The following is a 24,989-nucleotide window of genomic DNA, read 5'->3' as shown; positions in this document are numbered from 1 at the left end:
GTTTATTCCAAAGGCAGGGAAAAAGAGGAATGAGAGAGTGAAAGTGAGCAGTATGGACATGTGGATCGTTTTCCCAGTGCTGATCCTGCTCACCAGATTCTCTCAGCGAGGGAGCCTCATGAGTGGTGGAGGCCAATGGGCTGACCCCATGCCTCATTGTTGCAGCAGGTTGATCGGCATCTCGAGGAGATGAGGATTAGCCAGGCATCTGCCTGGGGGATGGCCAGATGGAGGCCACTGGAGTACTGGCTGAAAGTGGATGCAGTGATGCGCAGCTCTGGCGCATGCTCCCGTACCTGACCAAATACTGGCTGAAGTCCCTGAGGCTCAGCGCCACACTGCTGCTCAGAAGAATGCACACCTCGATCTCGTGCTCGGGCAGATTGCTATTTTCTGCCCAGTCATCTCATCCATCTCCACCATCAAGTGGTCGACATCAGTAGTATATATCTGGCAGGAGATGAGATGACATTTCAAATTTCAGTCAACAGGTGCTCATTTGTTTTGATCTTGGCCAATGTCAGGCTTGAGCCAGATAAATGCCCGGAAGATCTGTTCCAGCGGCTAACCGCCTTCTTTGAAGATAATCTTCTGACAGGTGGTAGCAGCCTCACCCTCCACGGGGAAGCTAATGAGATGAGAATATGAACCCATCCCTTGAGAACACAGTCATATACTTGTGGCTGTCACTCAAAAATCCTTCCCTTCCCCAGCTCGTCGAGCACAAATCTGGTGCCAAACTTCGCAACCGCTCACTGGCTTCATTCAAGCTCAAAATCTCGCAGGCTGTATCATCCCTCCAAGAAGAGTTATGCACAATGTGTATCGCTTTCAGCTTCAGCGTCAGGTGCAGTCCACCCAGTCGTAATACGACCAGGAAAGCATTTGTGGCAAAGTAATTTGTTCTTTGCAAAACAGCAGGGAGATCCTACAACATGCACAGAATGCTTTTTGCTTTGTTCTGTTGAAGGGTTAAGCCCGAAACATTAACTCCTCTTTTGCATGGTGGGTAAACTACCATTTGAGGTGTTTTAAAAGGTTAATGGTATTTGTTTTACATATTAAAACTCCTTAGATAAGTGGGGGAGCTTAATTATCTCACCTGGAATGTAGTTCTGGGGAGCTTATGGGATGGTGGGCAGTTCGTCCACAAACACTTGCAACTTCTATGAAATTACACGCACGATTTCAATGAAACTTGACCACAACCTTCATCACCCGTGATGTACCAAAGTTTGTTCACGACATTAAAAAAAATCGGGTTCATAACATTGGTTCATTGGTACATAAGTTAAACTACTGATTCCATATCGGTGAAACACTTATTTTGTAACCTTTCAAACAAATAATTTCCTCCTAGTGATTTTGGGTTTATTCGGTGAAGTGTGTGAATACTTGTGCAACTGAGAATCATCTGATTTTTCTCTGCTCATCAAACTTATTCAGATTTTATCTGAATTTTTTTTTTAGCTTTATCACTTTGGAGTCATTTGTGAAGACGATATGTAAAGTTTGATTCGAAAGCATCATGAAATAAGCCCAGGTGGCATCAAAATGTAAAAACGTTGCAGGGGGTGGGGGGTGAATACTTTACTCAGTCACTGAAAGAGGCAGTTCCGTCATTGCTGCTGTTTTTGCGATTGCAACGTCCATTGCACCCACCTTGCACATGCGCGTGGCCACTCGGGAGCTGTGCCTTGAACCGCGTTGTGTTACCTCAATAAAACCTCCATGTGAGAACCTGACCTCTTGGTATTATTGGTGCTGTCTAGCCTGGGTTCCAATCTCAGCCCATCTATAAACTGTCATCCTGCTGTTTCACAGGCAGGGTCGTTCATTAATGCGTGTGCTGTCCCTGGAATGGATGTTAACCTGGTGTCCTGTCTGCTGGCATTAGTTGGGGGACGATATAGATCCCACGTGGTCCTTCGCGAAGGGTAGGCGAGCCATCGCTGGCACCCTCAATAAATTCCTGCTCTGACTTTCTGTGCCGGAGTGCGACCCATCCAGGATTGTAACCCTTGCCAAAGAAACTGCTTTGGCAGATAAGATGTTCTGCATCGAGCATGATGGATGATTTCGTCTGTTTCAAGTTCAACGATTGTTAGCAGTAGTGACAATTTGTTGTCCTGTTCAGGATGTTGAACTCTTGCAACAAATGTGTCTTCAGAGGCCGTTAATGCTGATTAAGAAGTTCAACAAAATGCTCTTTCCATCTCTCAACGATTTGGATTTTGCCTGTGATCAGTGTTATTCCATGTTAAACCTTTTATGGACACAACTTGCTGTTTAGCAGATATGCTCTTTAAGTCCTCAAGGTCAGCTAGTTGTTTGTTCCATCATGTATCTTTCATGTGGTAAAATCCATGTTGTATTCTGCTTTTTACTCGCAAATATCGTAATTTAGATCATCGTGTGTTTCTGTTGTATTGTTGCGGAGCCGGGTTTCGGTTGCGAGCACGACCGCTAGGTGGGGCCGTACGGTCGACTCTACCGAACACCCGGAATCTAGATCGTACCTTTCAGAAAACTCCGAGGGTACGGGTCCCTTACCGGACCGTGAATCATCAATAATTCCACCAGTGGTGCAGGGTTATTTGCCAATCTTCAAAATACCTAGAGATCCATGTGGCGAGTTACCGAGTATTCACACCCTCGCCGGCCCTCGTTCGGGACGAGCCATAAGCGTGCCCGACCCGTGCGCAACCCGAGCGGATGTTTGCCGAAGTCCCGTTGGTCCAAATGTACATTTACAGCGGCAACAGCCTTTGTAAATAACCAACACACGCCATGCTAAGTCAACGGAAGAAACACAGAAACAAGCTGATACATTTAATAAATGTATTTATTTATAATGGGGGAAAGGGGGGAGCACGCAAGAAGCAGAGTTATCCGACTATAGAGATGCAAGTATGTACAGCAAAGAGCACTGACACATTTCCTACTTACAGACGGGCCCACCGACAGACACACACACAGATGTCCAGGACATGGACCTGTCCACCTCGTGTGGTTTGGCTGACACGGGCGAACCAGGCCACCGTTGAGATGCGATGATAGAATGCAGAGCTCCCTTCAGCGCTCGTCCCGGCAACCAAAACTCTCCTCTGTATCCCAAACTGTCAAGAAGGCAGGAGGTTTCTCTGCCACTTCTCCAAGTCTTTGTGTTGAACATCAAAGTGAGGGCTGATAACTCCACACTCGTTCAACCTGCCCGTCAGATTGACCACAACCTTGTCTGCTCGAGGGTCATCAACTATCTCAAAAGCTCTCTCGCTCACCGACAAAGAGATGGCGTGCAACTGACTTGCGGTTCCTGTGGAGGAAGGATCTCCCCTCTCGGTCCGATCATGCTGCAACCTTATTCACCCTTGTCCAGGGGGGGAGGGGACGCCTCCTCCCTACCCGCCTTCCCTCACTGGACGGTTTTGGTGCGCAAAATGCGCTCGTCGCCCTGTCATTGGCCAAAACGGGTGCCAAGGCCGTTGATTGGACCGGGGGGGGTGCATGACGGGGCGTCTCGACTGCCTGCCCCCCGAAGAGGCTTCACTTCTCTTTGAGCCCACTCTCTGCCCTTTGACCGACTTACAGCCACCTCGTCCGCACGCCCCGGATTGGGCGAGAGATGTCAGGTCTTCGTGAACTCTGCCCACCGTACGTGCTGACACGCACGCAGGCAATGGCGCCGGTGTGAGGAAGCGAGGTGAAGGTGAGGGTGATGCTGGCATTGTTGTAGTTGATTGTTGATGTAAAAATAAAAGAAAACCCTAACTATCAAAATAACTCACAGCGCATGTACATTTATTCACCCATTAAACAAGGGACGGGACCCGAACTTGAAGCACATACTTACCGACATAACTGTTCTATAGGACCTGTATGTTGAGTGCTCATGGCTTCCAGATTCGCAACAGTATTACATTGCTTCATAGATTTTATGCTTTTCATCAGATTCTGTAGTTGGCCATCATTTTCATCAAACCAGTCTGAATACCCTTTTGTAGATGGGCGCGTTCTACCCAACCCTCCGATTATTCCTGCCAGCGAGTGGACTTCGACCTTGCAGGAGTGTGTCGTGTGAACATGGCAGGCTTGGGTCCTGAAGCGAGACATCATTTCTGGTTTGGATGCTTTTGAATAGTGATGGCAAGGTCGTATCTGGTGGTTGTGAGTGCACAGGTAAGTTTTAAATTTATTTTCAAAATGATATTTACTACTAATCATGTTTGGGGTGTGGGGAAGGGAGGGAAATGGAATCTGTGGGGAAAAAAAAATTGATTGGTTCTGGAGCCACAAGAGAAATTACACCAGATTTAAGAAAATCTATCTTGCTAAAAGGTGTGTGTGTGTGTGTGTGTGTGTGTGTGTGTGTGTGTGTGTGTGTGTGTGTGTGTGTGTGTGTGTGTGTGTGTGTGTGTGTGTGTGTGTGTGACCTTGCAAATGAATTGTTGAATATCAGCTGCTTTTTTTTTTTTGTTCTTATCCTTTTCTCACCTGTGTTGCAAATAGAGCGACCTGCTTTGTGGTGCTTTAAAAGGTGGTGTATAATCAGAAGTGCTGTTTGATAGGGCGATTATGAATGACATGGAAATGTTGAAAAAAAATTTCATTGAATATTGCTACCGTTTAATCGATATGAGAGACGGGATTGAATGAGACTCATCATTATTATTCGTGTAGAGGAAGAGTTTTTGTTTTAATGTAAATTCAAACCCGCTCATCCATGCTCACCTTACTCAACGATATCATTCTGTTTGCAGATTGGGCTTTATTAGTGGTACCCCCCCCCCCAGGACAATTGTTGATGGTCAGACGGATGCATGCTGAGACCGAGTTCCTTTTATTCGCTCACCTGGAACATAGTTCTGAGGAGCTTATGGGATGACGCGTTGTCCGTCCGTCCACAAATACTTGCAACTTCTCAAAAACTACATAAAATTCTGATGAAACGAGCACAACCTTCATCACCCGTGATGAACTAAAGTTTGTTCACGGCATTAAAAGACAAACCCATTTGGTTGGTATATTTACTTTCTTCTCTGTTACATATTTTGTGGGTCATCTATGCCTACCAGTGGTTCCCTGGTTATCTTATCCAGCCACTACCAAGTGAGTGGCCAGGGGTATTGCCCCCTATTGAGAGATTGGGCTAAAAATGATATATTTCACGATATCTCAAAACGTTGTAGACGGATTCAGATGAAAGTTGGTGAACAGGTTGGGTGTGTCACAAGGACGAAGTGCTTTGATTTTGGTGAAGATCCGAATCCGGATCTGGATATGAGAATTATTTAATTTTAAAGTGATTCTTCACCATTGAGAGATAGAGCCAAAAACAATATAAACTGAATTGCATGATATTTACAAGAATGTATTGGGCCCGATATGTTCTCGTGGATGAGGAATTACATGGCGGAGGTGTGCGCTCTCCCGAGTGCCCTTCTAGTTTTTTATAGCAGGTGCACGTGTAAACACTATAACAATGAAATTTGTGTTGATAAGAAATCACGACAACCTCAACATACGATCTTCACAATACATATTACTCAATCACTCCCAAACCTGAAAGGTCCTTCCTCAAACTGTTGTCACAAAGTTGGAAGCATAGAATCGTCTAGAATATTATTTTATGCTTTCGCATTAAGATTTCACTTCACTGGAACAAAGGAAGAGGCTGAACCCGAAATATGAAACACAGTCCCAGACCATTATTACTCCTCTACCAAACATTACAGTTGGCACGATATATTCGGGCAGGGAGCGTTCTCCAAACCCAACTTCATCCGTCGGACTTCCAGATGGTGGTGCGTGATTCATCACTCCAGAGTCCAATTGTGGTGATCTTTACACCACTCCAGCTGACGCTTGGCATTTCACATGGTGACCTGAGGCTTGTATGCGGCTGCTCGGCCATGGAAACCCATTTCCTGAAGCTCTTGTTGAACAGTGCTTCTGCCAACCTTGCTTCCAGAGTCAGTGTGGAACTTGGAAGTGAGTATTGCAATCGGCGACAGACGATTTTTCCGCTCTGCGCTTCAGCACTCGGCGGTTTCGTTCTGTGAGCTTGTGTGGCCCACCACTTCGCGGCTGAGCTGTTGTTGCTCCGAGATGTTTCCACGTCACAATAACAGCACTTCCTGATTGGGGCAGCTCCAGCAGCGCAGAAATTTGGTGAACCGACTTGGAAAGGTGGCATCCTATGACAGTGCCACCTTGAAAGTCACTGAGCTCTTCAACACAGTTTGCCAATGTTTGTCCATGGAGATTGCATGGCTGTGTGCTTGATTATATAAACCTGTCAGCAATTGGTGTGGCTGAAATAACTGAATCCTTTTGGCCATGTAGTGTGGATATGTATAATGTGTCAAGCTATAGTATAGCTCGCTCTGCTCTGTCAGCCCTCAAATCCTTCCAGTAGCTCCCTCTTGGTTAAACCCACAAAATACACTCATCAGATTTCTCCCTCTTTTCTCCCGTTTGTGGAAATTCCTTCCACATGATTCAATCAACTTGCTCCCTCCAGGACTTCAAGCAAGTGATGCATCACTGTCATCTCACTGCATCACCCATCACTGAATTGGATTGAACAGAGTGAGGGAGTTTATTCCAAAGGCAGGGAAAAAGAGGAATGAGAGAGTGAAAGTGAGCAGTATGGACATGTGGATCGTTTTCCCAATGCTGATCCTGCTCACCAGATTCTCTCAGCGAGGGAGCCTCATGAGTGGTGGAGGCCAATGGGCTGACCCCGTGCCTCATGGTTGCAGCAGGTTGATCGGCATCTCGAGGAGATGAGGATTGGCCAGGCATCTGCCTGGGGGATGGACAGATGGAGGCCACTGGAGTACTGGCTGAAAGTGGATGCAGTGATGCGCAGCTCTGGCGCATGCTCCCGTACCTGACCAAATACTGGCTGAAGTCCCTGAGGCTCAGCGCCACACTGCTGCTCAGAAGAATGCACACCTCGATCTCGTGCTCGGGCAGATTGCTATTTTCTGCCCAGTCATCTCATCCATCTCCACCATCAAGTGGTCGACATCAGTAGTATATATCTGGCAGGAGATGAGATGACATTTCAAATTTCAGTCAACAGGTGCTCATTTGTTTTGATCTTGGCCAATGTCAGGCTTGAGCCAGATAAATGCCCGGAAGATCTGTTCCAGCGGCTAACCGCCTTCTTTGAAGATAATCTTCTGACAGGTGGTAGCAGCCTCACCCTCCACGGGGAAGCTAATGAGATGAGAATATGAACCCATCCCTTGAGAACACAGTCATATACTTGTGGCTGTCACTCAAAAATCCTTCCCTTCCCCAGCTCGTCGAGCACAAATCTGGTGCCAAACTTCGCAACCGCTCACTGGCTTCATTCAAGCTCAAAATCTCGCAGGCTGTATCATCCCTCCAAGAAGAGTTATGCACAATGTGTATCGCTTTCAGCTTCAGCGTCAGGTGCAGTCCTCCAGTCGTAATACGACCAGGAAAGCATTTGTGGCAAAGTAATTTGTTCTTTGCAAAACAGCAGGGAGATCCTACAACATGCACAGAATGCTTTTTGCTTTGTTCTGTTGAAGGGTTAAGCCCGAAACATTAACTCCTCTTTTGCATGGTGGGTAAACTACCATTTGAGGTGTTTTAAAAGGTTAATGGTATTTGTTTTACATATTAAAACTCCTTAGATAAGTGGGGGAGCTTAATTATCTCACCTGGAATGTAGTTCTGGGGAGCTTATGGGATGGTGGGCAGTTCGTCCACAAACACTTGCAACTTCTATGAAATTACACGCACGATTTCAATGAAACTTGACCACAACCTTCATCACCCGTGATGTACCAAAGTTTGTTCACGACATTAAAAAAAATCGGGTTCATAACATTGGTTCATTGGTACATAAGTTAAACTACTGATTCCATATCGGTGAAACACTTATTTTGTAACCTTTCAAACAAATAATTTCCTCCTAGTGATTTTGGGTTTATTCGGTGAAGTGTGTGAATACTTGTGCAACTGAGAATCATCTGATTTTTCTCTGCTCATCAAACTTATTCAGATTTTATCTGAATTTTTTTTTAGCTTTATCACTTTGGAGTCATTTGTGAAGACGATATGTAAAGTTTGATTCGAAAGCATCATGAAATAAGCCCAGGTGGCATCAAAATGTAAAAACGTTGCAGGGGGTGGGGGGTGAATACTTTACTCAGTCACTGAAAGAGGCAGTTCCGTCATTGCTGCTGTTTTTGCGATTGCAACGTCCATTGCACCCACCTTGCACATGCGCGTGGCCACTCGGGAGCTGTGCCTTGAACCGCGTTGTGTTACCTCAATAAAACCTCCATGTGAGAACCTGACCTCTTGGTATTATTGGTGCTGTCTAGCCTGGGTTCCAATCTCAGCCCATCTATAAACTGTCATCCTGCTGTTTCACAGGCAGGGTCGTTCATTAATGCGTGTGCTGTCCCTGGAATGGATGTTAACCTGGTGTCCTGTCTGCTGGCATTAGTTGGGGGACGATATAGATCCCACGTGGTCCTTCGCGAAGGGTAGGCGAGCCATCGCTGGCACCCTCAATAAATTCCTGCTCTGACTTTCTGTGCCGGAGTGCGACCCATCCAGGATTGTAACCCTTGCCAAAGAAACTGCTTTGGCAGATAAGATGTTCTGCATCGAGCATCCTATGACAGTGCCACCTTGAAAGTCACTGAGCTCTTCAACACAGTTTGCCAATGTTTGTCCATGGAGATTGCATGGCTGTGTGCTTGATTATATAAACCTGTCAGCAATTGGTGTGGCTGAAATAACTGAATCCTTTTGGCCATGTAGTGTGGATATGTATAATGTGTCAAGCTATAGTATAGCTCGCTCTGCTCTGTCAGCCCTCAAATCCTTCCAGTAGCTCCCTCTTGGTTAAACCCACAAAATACACTCATCAGATTTCTCCCTCTTTTCTCCCGTTTGTGGAAATTCCTTCCACATGATTCAATCAACTTGCTCCCTCCAGGACTTCAAGCAAGTGATGCATCACTGTCATCTCACTGCATCACCCATCACTGAATTGGATTGAACAGAGTGAGGGAGTTTATTCCAAAGGTGGGGAAAAAGAGGAATGAAAGAGTGAAGGTGAGCAGTGATTCGTAATTTTGGTAGTTTTACCAGAAGGGGGTAGTTGGCGGAACTTGAGCGCCATGCTGAAATATGGTGGGGGCAAATTGCAGACACAACAGGGGGGGGGTGGGAGACGGGAGAGGAGACAGTAGAAGACAGAAAGACCACTGACTTGCCTGCGGTGAGAGCGTGAGATTCCTAAAGACTTGGCTTCATCGCGGGAGATGCTAATGATCCGAAATGCCTTGGTTTCCACAGCGTGAAGCCGAGAAAGGTGGAAGGCAGGAGCACCAGCCCAGAGGGGAGAGCAGTACTCCATCAGGCTGTGGACGAAAGCTTTGTATGTGGTCAGGAGCTCAGGTGGGCGAAGGAAGGCCTTTGCCCTATGGAGGATTCCCAGTTGGCGACTGGCTTTTGAGGCCAGGTTGGAAATTTGGCTTTCCCAGGAAAGATCGTGTTAGTGAGACCCAGAAGCTTGAAAGAAAGGACTTCTTCCAGAGGATTGTTGAGAATGTGGATGGGGTTTTTTTCCAAATGGTCCTTTCGGAGAGCGATAGTGAGAGTGTGAGATTTGTCCGGATTGAAAGACATGTTCCACGTGTTGGACCAGTTTGTGATTTTACCCAGATCTGCAGTGAGCGAAAAAGCTGCTGCTTGCCGGTCTGAGGGATGACCGATGGTGCGGCAGAGGGAGGATTCATCAGCAAAGAGATATAGAGAATTTTCCAGAAAGTTGGATATATCATTGTTGAAAACCAGAAAAAGAACAGGACCCAGAGCGCTGCTTTGAGCAACTCCATCCTGGACAGGAAGAGGGGATGAAAGAACTCCATTTAGGGCCACACGTTGACTGCGACAGGAGAGGAAGTCTGCGAGCCATGAGTGGAGATGGCCTTGGACACCATCGGAAAAAAAACTTTGATGCCGTTCTTTGCTCATTTCATCCTTCACCTTGCACTAATGTGAGCTTCGATTTTATTACCTCTGTCGGGGCCGAGGCCTACAACCTCAAGGAAAGAAAAGAAGTAAGTTCATGCACCAGCCGTTTATTCCTGAAGATGGAAGACCCTTCCGTGTACCGAAGGAAGACCCCAGCCAGCTACTTAGTTGCAAGCTGAAGACAAGGTTACAGAGCTTTTCCGAGCGTTTATATACAGTTTTTTTTTTACCAAGATATCAGATGGAACTGTGTTTTTTTTCGTTTTTTTTTTGTTTTTTTTTGTATACCTTGGTCGAGGCTCGTATGAGAGCAAACACACAACTCACATCAAGGAGGCATGAGACAAGAGGGGCGGGAGTGGAAGGGACAAAACAGTGGGGAACAGACACATTAGGTGAACTGTGGAAGGGAGAGGGATGGGGATGGGACGGGGAACATGGCGAAGAGAAGATGGACATTTCAGGGACTTTCAGGAAGGAAAGCAGGAGAAATGAAGGAAGTGGGCTTGGGTGGATTATCGGGGGTAGAAAAGATCGAGGATTTGGATGGGGGAAGATAAGAGGTGGTGGTGAACAGCTGTTTCGAAAGCCTGGAGGGAAGAATGGGAAAGAATAGAGTGAGGAAGTTTATTCCAAAGGCGGGAAAAAAGAGGAATGAAAGAGTGAAGATGAGCAGTGATTCGTGATTTTGGTAGTTTTACCAGAAGGGGGTTGTTGGCGGACCTTGAGCGCCCTGTGGAAATGTGGTGGGGACAAATCGCAGAGAGAGCAGGGGGGGCAAGGCTGGAGAGGAGTCGGTAGAAGACAGAAAGACCACTGACCAACCTGCGGTGATCGAGTGAGAGCCCCAAAGACTCAGCTTCATTGCGGGAGATGCCGATGATCTTAAATGCCCTGGTTTCGACAGCGTTAAGCTGAGAAAGGTGGGAGGCAGGAGCACCAGCCCAGAGGGGAGAGCAGTACTCCATCAGGCTACGGACAAAAGCTTTGTAAGTGGTCAGGAGCTCAAGAGGGCCGAGGAAGGACTTCGCACGACGGAGGATTCCCAGTCGGCGACTGGCTTTTGAGGCGAGGTTGGAAATGTGACTTTCCCAGGAAAGGTCATGGCAGATAGTGAGACCTAGAAGCTTGAAAGAAAAGACTTCTTCCAGAGGATTGTTGAGAAAGTGGATGGGGGGGTTTTGTAAACGGTCCTTTCGAAGAGACATAGTGAGAGTGTGAGATTTGTCTGGATTGAAAGACATGTTCCACGTGTTGGACCAGTTTGTGATTTTATCCAGATCTGCAGTGAGCGAAGAAGCTGCTGCTTGCCGGTCTGAGGGATGACAGATGGTACGGCAGAGGGTGGAGTCGTCGGCAAAGAGAAATAGAGGATTTTCCAGAGAGTCCGAGAGATCATTGATGAAAACCAGAAAAAGAACAGGGCCCAGAACGCTACCTTGAGGAACTCCAGCCTGCACAGGAAGAGGGGATGAAAGAACTCCATTTAGGGCCACACGTTGACTGCAACAGGAGAGGAAGTCTGCGAGCCATGAGTGGAGATGGCCTTGAATACCATGGGAAGAGAGTTTGGTGAGTAGGGCAGGGTGCCAGACTGTCAAAAGCACGTGATATGTCCAGGGATACGGCTCGGATTTCCTGTCTTTCCATTGATGGGAGAGCAGAAGCAGCATATCCAGGATAGAGTGACCTGGTCTGAAACCAAAAAAAGTGTTGACTTCAAATAAACCACATACAATGGTATTGTACTGTGAAATTTCACATACAAGGGTTTACAATCATGGTTGGAGTTTGTTTTCTGATACAAGGAGAGGGGTGTGTGGGGGGTGGGGGGGGAGTAAGAGAGTCATAGTTTCATTCTCCTGACTTAATGATCACAGGTCAAGAGTTTATTTAACAGATATGACTTAACAAGACGTTATTTACACTAAAGTAAAGATCATGTGTGTGTTTTTCTTTCAAGCTCACTCAGCATGTATATTTTAGTTTTATCAGCATGCATGTCTATTAGCTCTACCAGTAAATTATTTCTAAACTAAGTTGATTGAATCATTTAAGCAAATAACTAAGTAAATTTTGATTCTTACATGATTATTGTATTACGTTTAATAATAATATAGCTCCCACAGTTTCCCCCTTTTGTTCTCACAAAGCAATCCTAACAGTTTGCTCTGTAACGACAAACCAACAAGAAATCAACATTTGTCGTTTGGTTAGCGGCAGGCTCGTTTCCACCGCGTCACCCAGACTTGCGCTCTGTGGCGAGTTAACATCCTGGCAAGTCGATGCAACACAACGCGGTGTCACCACCTTCCCTCCACAGTTTGGGCGCCAAGGCGATTTTGGAATGAAAGAACCCTGTGCAAACTGAACATATACATCCAATCGGCAATCGCCTTTTCCAATTACACTAATCAAATTTAATTTGAGCAAACCGCTTGAATTCATTTCCCCCTGAAGGTTTAAAGGTATTTCTATCATTCCACATCTCTTTATTATAATCATCCATCTGCTTTTGGCTCTTCAGCAATCATTGTTGAATTCTTTCAACTGGGTTTTTGTCATTCCCAAAGGCACAAGTGTCTGTAGTTTCATATTTTCCAAAAGATTCCACCGTCACAGTGTCTCGACTTAATTTTATACTGAGTTCGTCATTTTCTGGGTTTTCTGGAAGTTCTGGATCTTCAGGGATGATTGGTCCAGGGAAAATTGATGTGCCACCACCGTTGTTACTGTGGTAAATTTTCACACACACACACACACACACACACACACACACACACACACACACACACACACACACACACACACACACACACACCGATCATTACTTTTATGCATGCTATGATGACAACAATAGCAATGATTATCATCACACAACGATCAACATGTGGAGTATTCATGTTCCTCCTCCACCAAACACTCCCATTAACCAAGATCCAAACCCTCCTTCCTTTAAATAGCCATGTTACTCTGCAGCTGCCTTCCTTACGTGTTGTACCACGTCATGTACATGTACCTTCAATCATGCCTGGGGTTCCACAAGATTATTTATTCGTATCCTTATATCTGTCCTTGTCCCAGTAATTTGTCCCTCAATGGTTACGTTTTCTTCCCCCTTAGATAGTGAGGCAAAATTTGTCCTATATCGGGGAGTGTGATCATCTTTTTCCCTTGTATATAGGAAGTTACGTTTCACCCAATTCTTAGGTTAGTACCAGTGCCAAGAGTCAGTGCATTTGTATCCCTCATTTTTCCAGTTACTCGTAATCTCTCGTACCCCTTTTGTCGCTCCTATTCGAGATCGGACTGGATTAGCTTGTCTACAATCCAGGTACTGACATGTATCTTCCCCTGAAAATGGGACTGCTGAGAGGGGCAGTCCATGCTTGGCTAAGTGGGATAGCTGTGAGCAAACCCAACACTTGCTTTTGTTCATATTTTCAGCATGTTGTAAAGATATTGCTAAAAAGATGTTCAATGGATGTTCAGTTATCCCTTCATGTAACACTATGCCTCATTTCAGGCGTACAGTGTCTACGTCCCCTTAATCCCGTGTGACACGGGGTGCATAATTACATAGAAGGGTCATGTAGGTGTTTGTCCCATACGTGGCTATCTCATGCAATTGGTCCCTATGTTTACCTCCTCCTTCTCTGCGTAATCTGTCACGACCCATTCATCATTTCCCCTGCTCTCGACCAACCAAACATTCTGCTCTTCATGACATTCTCGTAATACCCTCACTGTGTGTTATCATCCATATTATCCCAATTATGCACGTGCTAATCAAGAGCACCGCTACATGCCTCATAAACCTCCGGTAACGTTCTTCCCCCTTTGCGATTTCCTTTCTTCTCTTTACAACTTCCTGTATGCTTTTTGCAATGAGATGCATGAATCTTACCTTTGTACTTGATAACTGTGGTGGTGACCAATAATACCGGAGGTGGTCCAGTCTAACGTGTCTTCAATGCATTCCTCCGTCTGAACGCCTTGATGTTCAATAGCATCCTTGATGTTCATACAGCGATCAGTCGCCAGGCTGGATGCTGTGGTGATCCTCTGCAGCTGGTCTGGTGGCGCTTGTCTGACCTGCGAGTCAAACTCTGACAACCTTTGTTAATGCAGCACAAAAGTTAATATTTGCCTTGTCCATCACGTATATGTCCATATGTTTCATAGACACTTTACGAGCGAACCTTCCGTCCATTTCTCTGTGAAGACGGTCGAGTGTTCCCTTCATGACTCTCTCCATTTCTTCATTGCTTTTTAACCCAGCGTCTCTCGAGTTCTCATCAGCCATTCGTTTCTTTCATCTCTGACGACTTTCAACTTCAATATTCCATTCTTGACAGAGACAGAGTCCTGCTCAGTTGTGCCCCTCCTTCAAGTAGCGCCCACGGCATGTGCCATACCTGCTATACCTTAGGTACGCCATTGACCAAGGTAGACCCTTCAGTCAGAACTATGTGGTATCATCCCTTCGTACCCTCCATTCTCTTTCAGGCGATACAAATTTCTGACTCGTACCTGAAGCAAATACTGTCTTGACAAACCCCCTACTTACATAATTATTGGCCCCATTTCCTTTGCTCTGTATCCTTTTGCAACAGTTAATGTAACATGCGATGTTATATTCATGGATTGGTGCATCAAATAGCACTTGTGTAAATTCTACCTCCAATCCAATCCAATCCAATCCAAATATCAGTCGATGCGATTTCGAATTCCATACCGAGCACATTCTGTACCTCATTTGCATAATTCACATTCCCTCATTCAAGCATCATAGAATCCTATACACTGCAGGGGTTCATTCCATTCTGCCATATTTACATCATGATGCCATACCCAATGTTCTATAATGGGAAATTTGTTTTTATTTCTGCCAAATTCTGCTCAGCTATCTCTCACACTGGCCCGTTGTTATAATAAACATTGAATGTTGATCAATAGACGTGACTTGAACAATCACCTCCGTAAGCCCGAATGAACTCGCACAAGTTCAAATAGTGCAATTTGAGATACCATGGTGAAAGTTCCTTTCAAACAAACTCATTAATATTCATAAACCAAAGCCATCAGACTGGGCATTCAATCAACGTCCATCCGAGAGGCGGAATGTACTTTGATGCATCGTCTTTTTGCGAATATAACAGCATGAGTGTTGATGTCCATTTATATATTATATTTGCATATTCGTTGGGCAATGATGAGCAACTTCATAAACTACACAACAGACTCGGCATAAGCATTGGAATGCCAATTCTGCTCTTCAAAAGTGCTCCCCAACACCAGGCGATCCTCGAACGTCCATGCAGCCGTTGTGCCCAGCTGAGTTGCATATATATTATGTCCATAGCCACAGGCATTACCCATGGACCCACAGCCGTTACACAGAGAAAATGCTTTTTCACCATCGTGAACGATTTAAATCATTACTCATTCACATTAACTCATTCAAACATACCATGGTAACCATGGTGATCAGATACCTTGACCCATGGTTCATGGAGTTATACATACAGCTGGAATCAGAAATGCAATGGCAAAACCACCTTATGTAATCTTTGCAGAGGTATAAACTCCAGTGTTGTCACTGGTTTGTCATGGCTTTCGCCTGGCATCCTCATCTGCCAGTATCCGCCCACACAATGAGCGACCTGCACCTGCATGCTCCTACATGCAGCGCCTTCCGCCACATCTGCATAGTTTTTTCCATCAATTTTAAATCTTTTCAGATCAATTGTTCTTGCAACCTACTTTGCATACCCCTCCCCCCCAATACCGGGCAATACCCCCCCCCCAATTAACACGCATAATCTCAGGTGGGCCTATTGCTGTTTTTAAATGAATAAGTAATTGTTGCACTCAAGCATTATAACCTCTTTCGTTTTCTCCTTCCGGTGCGACATCTGGCCACGTGGCTAATTCCTTAGTTTTCCGCCATATCCTGACTGGCAACACTGGCAACACTGTCATCAATCCGACCACATCCTCATGGTTACCTTTGTTACAATACAATATTTGTTCCATGAATCCTTCTGGATTGTCATCATAATCTTTCATTTGCATTTTTATGGCTTGTAAATAACTCTGGTTCCTACTGTTGCTGTTGGGAGGAAAGCTATCGCCGGTAATATTTTATGTACTTTTAAAAAAGTAGATTGTGGTCTTTCAAACTTCCTCTTATACTTGCGCTTTTCACTTGCTCCTCTCAAGACTCTTTTCAGCTCTCCAATCGACTGGTTTTCGAGTTACTTTTTAATTTTTTCTCTTTCGATCTTTCTCTTCTTAGATTTTCAATTCTATCTCAGATGAAATCTTTGCTTTTTCTGTTCTCTGTCCACAACTTCACATCTTTTGAAGTTCTCGACCCGTAGGTTTTGTTCATATACTCGGCATTTGACCCGCGAGGAGCGCATCCTGGCCTATTATCTTTTGTTGTTGATTCCCCATAACTGCTCATCAGCGTTTCCTTTTAAATCGCTGTAAACACTCGTCAGCGTTTTCTTCTCGAGTCGTTCTTGGGACCTACGAGCGCTTTTCCTTTCTCTATCTCGCTCTTCCCACTCCTCAGTGTCCTTCTTTATAGCGATTTAACCCTTTGGCCCCTTCTGCTTTCTACCAGCGCTCCACGGCCCCTTCCTCTCCGAACCGCCCAACTAATGACTTGGCGATAATCCTGCGCCTCGCGCCCTCTCGACTCGGTGACTCTTTATAACAATTCCACGTCTCCCGCCCTGCCAGACTCGGTGATCCTTTCAATACGTAAGGTCTCCGCTATTTTACACAACTTGACCATCTACGCAACGTACATCAACGCTTTTATCATAAAACTACCAGATGTTACCCTTATCTTAAGAAATAAACTTCTTATTTTCTTAAAAATAAAAGAAATAAATATTTTAAAACCCGAAAGTAAAATAAAATAAATAAATGTCTTCTATCTTATCCAATAAACAGATCTGTATGCATCCTTACCTTTCAAATTTTGGTTTGAAATCGAGCAATCCCCCGTGGAGGTAGGGTTGCATGGACACATGGACATGAAAAGGGTGCAAGTGATTAAATAAGGTCTATGGAAGGTTCAATTACCTGTACTTCTGGAGACTGATGTTTATCTTTTTTAAATCTCGGACCAGCCGTCTGTAAGAGTCTGATGTTTCATCTTACATTCCTGGAGTGCTTGTACGACGGAGTGATGATGGATCCACTGCTAAACATCACATCTTCTTCTCCAGTGGCCATTCCTGAAATTTCTTCCTCTGCACCCACATCAACAAAAGGAAGTCAAAATCCCTCAACAGTATTGTCCTCATCATCTCCATCATTATCAAGTCTTCCATCACAATCCTGGAAATATTATATCCTATCAATTGGTTTCTGCATCTCAGTTAAATTTTTCTTCTTTCTTTTGCATTCAATTTCACAACTTTATTTTCTTCATCACAAGCTCCCACTGGATTATTTGAAAAATTAATTTTAATGATCATCCATGTCCACGCAATGACTGACACGTGCATATTAACACTCGTGCTGGACTTCCACCAAATGGAAGATTTGTTTGCTGATTGTCTCGGGGATTCGAGTTCAGCAAAATATTTGTTTGTCTTCAACACTTCTGAAGCACAGACAAAACGGGACATGATACAGGTGAAGAACAGGTACTTTAGACAAAGTTTGGAATAATTTATGATGCAAGACAAGAATCTTGGCAACTTACGTTCTCACCATGACGATGGTTTCAGGTGAGCTGGAAGGAGCAACTTCTGAGGGGCCTTTGGAAAAAAAACACAACAGAAATATGAAAGATTAAACAAATTGATATCTTCATCAGTTTGATAACTTGTTCAAAAAGGGCCACAGAAGGAAATGCATGGATGGAACAGGTAATCGTTGAAAAGGTGAATCAGGTGATCTCATCCAATCGAAGGGAGTTAAAGTTCTTGTTGTACTGCATGGGGATAATTGTTATCAGTAAGTTACCTTCCCACTAATATTATAATTACAATTATCTCCACAATTAATGATATTCTTCTTCATCGAAGGAAGTGTAAACAGCAATGTCTGTGAAAGACAAAGTGCCAAAATTTATTTCAACTTCATGTTCTGATCTTGGGGTTTGCTGTGTTTGCACTCGGTGTGTTCACCCCACCTGTCAAAAGGTATTGAAAAGTGCTTACCTTTTGAAGATCTTGCATCGTATATGGCTTCTGCTGTTGCTGCCAGTCGTCATGGTGTGGTTTCCATTCAGGAGGCAGCCAATGAGCAACGTAAGTTGGTGATTAATTGCTTTTCGTCAACAAAAAGACCCCACCATGGTTTTCTGCAGCTTTGGTGCCTTCACTCTAAAAGTTTAGGTTCCTGTTCTGATGAAATGTAAAATGTCCACCAGGAGTGAAATTCCCTACACTTTGGAAGAGACTGTGTGTTTATGGAAATTGTTTGGAAGAGACCGTGTGTTTATGGAAATTGTTTTCAACAGAATATACAGTACTGTCTTTCTTTTATAGTGTGCAGCACGAGGAGACTGTATCATGTGAGATGGGACATGAGGAGGGATGGTGGTGATCTTTGGAGATGAGGCGGGATTGTCCTCATCCACGGAGATGAGGCTTGTCCTTGGGCTTCTTCAGGAGGACGACTTTGTCTCCTCTGATGGTGTATTGCCCATTTGGATGACTTTCTCTCTTTTTGTTAAGATCACTCAGCAGCAACTCTTGTTTTTCTCTTTGGAGCTGAGTGTAGTCTGGAGTGATAAAAATATTTCTTGTCCACAGAGAGGCATCATTCAAATTCCGGATCTTTTTATTATTCGTAAGAACCTGATTCCTGTCGGACTCGGATCTGAAAACAACTTTTATGGGTCTGAAGCTGTTCTCAGCATATCGTCCAATGCGGAAAGTCCGCTCAGGCTCGATGTCCAGGTTCATGGCTTTTATTAATTTTGCCACAGCCTCCTTATCATGTTCACCTTTTCCCTCCTTCACTCCACGGAACATGAGATTGTTTTTGCGCCTTTCAATTTCCGCTCCTTCGTCCTTGAGAAACTCAGATTGAGAAGAATGTTGTGGCTCCCGTTTGGGTGGCGGCCGATGAACATCGTGCTGTTTCTGCTGACGTAACCTGACTTCACGTTGAGGCTTCGGTTGTTGTTGGAGGACATCACTGTACAGTTGTTGCTGCTGCAGCTCGTCATCACCATGAGGGTTCGGTTCAGTCGGCGGCAGCAAATCAACATTGCCCTCTTTCTGCTGTTGCTGCTGCAGCCCGTCATTCGTTCCAAGCACTTCTTCCTCGTTTTTCTCAGCAAGCTTTCCTGTATTTTTTACTTCGGTCTCTCTTTCCAAGACCTCCTTCTCCCTTAACTCCACATTATTTTTTCTGTCCCTCATCTCTTCCTCTCTAACCGTTAACATGAACTCTTTCAGTTTCCATTTAATTTCACATTGTTTTCGTTCTTCCTTGTGTTCTCTCTCTCGAACACGAATCTCCTCCTCCAATTTAAGCAGCCTGCACTCTCCATCGTTGAGCTCCTTTCCTTTTTCGTGCATACGAAGCTGCCGTTTATATATCTCCTCATCTTTCCCATTCATTAATGCTTCAAACGCACCTTGTCGCTCCAGTTCCTGTTCTTTACTTCTCTGCAGGTGTTGCTCTTGCTGCTGCACACGTTTCTTCCAGTTATCAATATCGAACATTCTGTTTTGCACAACCAACATTTTTTGGTCAAGTTTTTTATTTTTGCGTTTTTCCCACATTCGGACTTGGAGTTGGTTTTTTGCTTGTGTGGATTTTTCTTTCTTTCTCATCCTGAGCTTTTCTTCATTTTTCCTCTCCTGTTCATTTATCTTTCTCTGTTCTTTTTCATTTTTCTGCCGCTGTTCCTCCTCTCGTTTCTTCCCGTCCTCTTCCTCCCTTAGCCATAACTCTTTTTCCAGTTTCCATTGCACGTCCTTTTCCATCAACTCTTGTTCCATTTCCTGCACAATCTTCTCTCTTTGTACAAGATTTTTTTCATTTTCGACCAACCGAGCCTCATATTCCTGAAGCTTTTCTTCCTCTGCTCGTAAAACCTTTTCTTTCTCTTTTTGATATTCTTCCTCCTCTTGTTCATCATCACCAAAGTTCTGTTTTGCTGTGAACTCCATTTTTTCAGTAATTTCCAGAACCTCCTTTCCCTCTGCTTTCTGAATCTCAAGGTGTTCGGTTTCCCGAACCTCCGTTACCAACGGTGGATTGTATTTCGATTCATTTTTCCATTTCACTTTACATCGACATCGTAAACTGCAACAAAACAAACAAACATTCTCAGCTCAAGCTAAAATGAAGTATTACATCACATGTAAAGTATTGAACACATGGTTTTGTAAAACATAAACAAACATGTTCCACGAGCGTTACAATTCTGGAGGATATGGAATATGGAGCACGCAGATGTAAGTTAAACAATGTCCGAAGGAACGGTGTGGAACGATGAATCGCATTTGATTATTTGAAGAATCTCATGTGATGGTGGAGGATGTTATGAACTTTTGCATTTGTTTTTGCTAAATAAGGAAATTGTGACTTTTTTTTGTAAATCAAGCCTCACTTTGCTGGAATTCCATTGGTAACATTTTGTCATGACGTCATTTGGTGGCCATCTTGGGTTTTTAAAATAGCTGCAGTTTCAGAAGTATTTTTTCCCACAACTTTGACATTGACCAACAAACTATTCCTTGGAAATCAACACTTAGTAGGTGGAGTTTTAGTTTATATTGACAAGAAATGTTAAATAAGTAACCTTTCAGAGTCTTCCGAAAGACATCATTGGCACTTTGTGTGAACATAAAATCCAGTAAGAGGTTTCAACTCGTGTCACATTTGTGGGACATCGTTCATATCATCACGTGCTGTGTATAAAGAAATTAAATTACTTCACTTACACATCATGGACGAAGATAATGGTAAATGGACTTTTTTTTTTAGAATATCGACCATGGATCAAATTATCAAAGAATGAAGTGTGAGAAAGAAAGCCGTGTGAGAAGAAAGTATCACTCAGTAAATAGCAAGAGCTCTGAGGAAACTGTGTTAAAATTTAACAAAATACGGAGGCCAATAAGGAACAACATTTGGTGAATTGGGAAATGTACTGGATACACATTCATGAACAAAATCAATCTGAATATCATGGAAATCATCATGCGGAATCTATCCATGTGTGGTTATCCTTCATTATTTCAGATAGATTGTTCTTACAAAAACAAAAAGCTCGTTGTTCTTTCACGTGAATATTCATCAACTTCTCATGTTTCACATTATGTTATGGGAAACATGATGGCATCTCCCAAAGGGCTCCCGTTCAACAAACCAAAAACATATTTTAAACTCTGCTTGTATTGCCAGACAGATACTGATGAAAAGCTTGTTGATACTCAATACAGAAAGAACCTTCACGGAATCAGCATTTGAACCTTTTCTCAAGTGTGTACAGAAAAAGGCAGATTATTACAATCCAGAATTTGTGTGAGTTGGATAAAGGCTGCTTTGAATTGGAGCAGACAAGCTGAAAACGAAGAAAACCACTTTACACAGAGATTGACATAAAAAAAAACCGAGTCACCTGGATAAAGCTGGGTCACCTGGATCGAGATGAAGGAAGAAGCAAACTTGCTGTTGCTTCACAAGACAACTTCACTGACAAAGATGATGACCCAATGATTCAGAGTCGATAAAGCATGCTCGTTTGAGTAGCACAGTGTTTGTCAAATCAAAATGTGTATTTTGTCAACGAATCACAGATGAGGCAGAGCCCAAAAGTACATGAAAAACTCCAGAAGGGCCAATTCCTAGGAACATGGGAGGAAACAATCCAATAAATTGTAAACAGCAGTCGTTATGATGCCTGGAAAGTTAGGCTTGCCGACATGCTGTCTTCTGGAGATTCACTGTCTCGTGACGTTTTGAACCACTGCACATCCTGCTTCACAAAAAAACTGGGAAAAGTACATTCAGCGTCCATGTTATCAAGCGAAATCACTTGAAAACAGGGTCCCAGTCATCCAGCCTTCAGGAGTGTTGCATTTATTGCCACAGACCGAGAGTTCTTCAGTGTTCTGCAAGACCAAGATGATGAGTGGCAGTATATCGACATTGCTGAACTGCAGAAGTGCAGATTTTTCATGAATTACAAGACAGACTTTGCTGAAACTTTTGCAGATTTTTTTTTGGCACACAGGTTACTGTACACACAACTATAATTGCAAACAGCTGACCAAAGTGAAGGCTTTCCAAAGTTCTACCTGATCTGTAAATGACCAATGAGGTATTTACACCAAATTCAACTTGATTAATGCAGCAAAAGTGGGTTTGTTCATGGCAGCCATTTTGAAATCCAAGATGGTCACCATCCAGAAGTTTGAGAAAATTTTAACTTCTTTGCATGACAAATGTGGGTATTGCCACCAAAATAGACTTCATATTATATTCAAAGCCCAAGTTATTGGGAAATTTGGTGTAACACGGTTACCATTTTGAAATTCAAAATGGCCCCATAACATTGGATGAAAAAAATGTTACCAATGGGTTTTGGACACCTTGTTGTCATCGACTTCAGCAATTAAACAACACATTCCATGTTTAGCAAAAAAAAAATTCTCGTCCATATAATCCAACATAACATCGTACACAATAAACTGTCCACAAATATCTGAGCGATCTTGTTCCCTCGTGGATGAAGGCATGATGGATATTGATGAATAAGTCACTCGTGTTCTTTACCAGTGAATGCAGAGCTTTCTTTTGGGGCTCCCCTTCTTGTTGAACCAACGTGACGGATCAAATGTGATGACAACAGAAAATAGAAGTAAGGAAATCACGATGAATGCGACGTCGCGAACCACAGACATCCCTCCATCCTCAACAGCGTCATTCTGGAAAACATGTGGAAATAGACAAGGGCAGGAGGAATGTATATTTCATTAAAATTAAACTAATCAATGTATGTACGAGAGTTTATCGTTTGTACAACGCTGGCCGAGTGCAGGTTACAGGGAAGTAATTTGTGAATTTATAATTCCGTGAAGAGTCTCCATCGACACGACTATGAAGGAGCTTTTGGCTTGAAGGGACAAATTCCAAGTTTGCTTGGTGGGGATTGGTGGAATTTGAACTGTGTACCAACACTCAATGGCTGACTCCTTTTCAAAGGCTACTCCTGGAATCTTTGATTTCTATTAAAAAAAAAAATTACCTTTCAGCAAGATAGCAGACTTAAGAGGAATAAAAAATGGCAAATCAATAGGACCTGATGCCACACCAGTGAAAGTATACACCTGCCTTGGTGAATATGGGGTTCAGGTGTTGAATAAACGATGGAACTGGGTGATGATGAGAGAGGAGATTCGAAGGGTATGGAGGCAAAGCATTCTGGGACGAGTCTTTGAAAATCCACTTGCCAGATGTATTATCTTTTAGACTATGAAATACTACCTGTCGCTTCACTGATGAGAATCCTATGAGTAGGGACAAAAACAGGGGGACAAAGGGAGGGTGGAGGGGGAGCAAGGAGGAGTGTGGGAGCAAGGAGGAAAGGAGAGAGAGGAGGGTGGGGGAAGTGATGGAGGTGTGAGGTGAGAGGAAGGGAAGGCACATGTGTGGTGGAACATTAATTACGATTCATACTGTCTCATCAAAATGATCTTCCATTTTCTTCTGATAATACGAGAAATACTGCCAGGAGACAAACACCACCTGGACATGACCAGAGGTAAACACCGTCCGGAGACAAACACTGCCTGGAGACAAACAGTGCCCGGAGCCAAACACTGCCCAGACGCATCCAGAGAAAAGCAATGCCCAGGCGTGTCCGGATCCAAGCTGTCTGGAGATAATCACCACTCATCCATGTCCATAGACAAACACCTGTTGAGACATAAACACACCACCCGGCCAGTGAGACGAGCTGGGGGTCAGAGTTTGGCTTGTACCTGATCGTTGGAGGGAAGGGAGTACTCTGCGATGCGGCACCTGACAAAGGTCGTTGGTCCGATCCCCCATCACACGGGGACTCGAGGCTCGTGGCGGAGTTCGAACGGCGAATAATCGGGGTCCACGGGGGGGGGGGGTCGCTCTGTCCTTCCTTGAAGAGGGCCAGCAGAGATACGTTCGCCGCCTCGATGGCCCTCTGCTCAACCCTCGTGACAGCAAAAACCCCTCCGTACAGCAACGCAGACCTCCTGTGACCAGTCTTCGTAATCACCCTTCAAAACCCACCCCTTCATAACAGCAAGAACCTCTCAGAACTCTCGTGCAACCCACCAACAACGCCTCAGAGAGTGCTCTGGAATTTATGGACCTCCCTCAGTGGGGAGGGGCCTTGGTAAGCACACCTCGCTGTTTGCCTCTAATTGGCCAGGATCCTTCGGGCACAGCCTTCCTGGGCGGGGTTTCGGCCATGCCCGGAGAAAGCCGCCCCTCCCCTCCACACGTGCTTGAGGAAGGTGGATGGTGGTAAAGCCACCATTGCGTGTGGATCGTTCGTGGAAGCCGAGGACTGAGACCGCGAGGCCCCCCCTCTCGGCAAGTCAAGGTACGAGCAGCCAACGGTGGTGATGGAGCGTGATGGGCAGGTGGTGAGATGTAATAACCTAACTATAAAAAAAACATCACAACGCACATATTCAACTCTCCCACCAGACAAAAGGAAGGGACCTGCCTCACACGTACTTACTGACGTAACTAATTTTGGGACCTGAATGTTGAGTGCGCATGGTTTCCAGATTCGTAACACTATTTTTGTTCCGATTAATCTCTACCATTGAAAACCACATTTAACAAGGTTGATGAAAAACATGAGTTTTATCTTTCAAATATTTTACAACAATGAGAACAGGATTTTAAAATGTTCAGTTTGATCAGTTTATTTTTTTTTTTTTTTTGTATACCTTGGTCGAGGCTCGTAT

At 44.3% G+C, this 24,989-nt stretch overlaps 1 protein-coding gene across 4 annotated transcripts in view; it reads right to left on the bottom strand.

Moving 5' to 3' along the window:
- Positions 1-9,889: 9,889 nt before the first annotated feature.
- LOC147017784 (uncharacterized) overlaps positions 9,890-24,989 on the bottom strand; it is a 42,817-nt gene continuing 27,717 nt past the window's right edge. For 2 of the 4 annotated variants that reach the window (XM_085896759.1, XM_085896756.1), the window contains exons 2-5: positions 22,807-22,958; positions 18,225-20,328; positions 17,765-17,819; positions 12,784-17,306 (exon numbers count right to left, since the gene is read on the bottom strand). In XM_085896759.1, the coding sequence (XP_085752885.1) occupies positions 18,639-20,328; positions 22,807-22,934 (1,818 nt within the window). In that variant the 5' untranslated portion in view covers positions 22,935-22,958 and the 3' untranslated portion in view covers positions 12,784-17,306; positions 17,765-17,819; positions 18,225-18,638. The other 2 variants (XM_085896758.1, XM_085896757.1) reach the window with 2 other exon arrangements.

This window comes from Eptatretus burgeri, chromosome 10 (assembly GCF_056783735.1).
Source record: "Eptatretus burgeri isolate ZD-2024b chromosome 10, Ebu_testis_v1, whole genome shotgun sequence".
Classification (NCBI taxonomy): domain Eukaryota; kingdom Metazoa; phylum Chordata; class Myxini; order Myxiniformes; family Myxinidae; genus Eptatretus; species Eptatretus burgeri.
The sequence above is the reverse complement of the archived record's forward strand: the minus strand, read 5'-3'. Positions and strand labels throughout refer to the sequence as shown.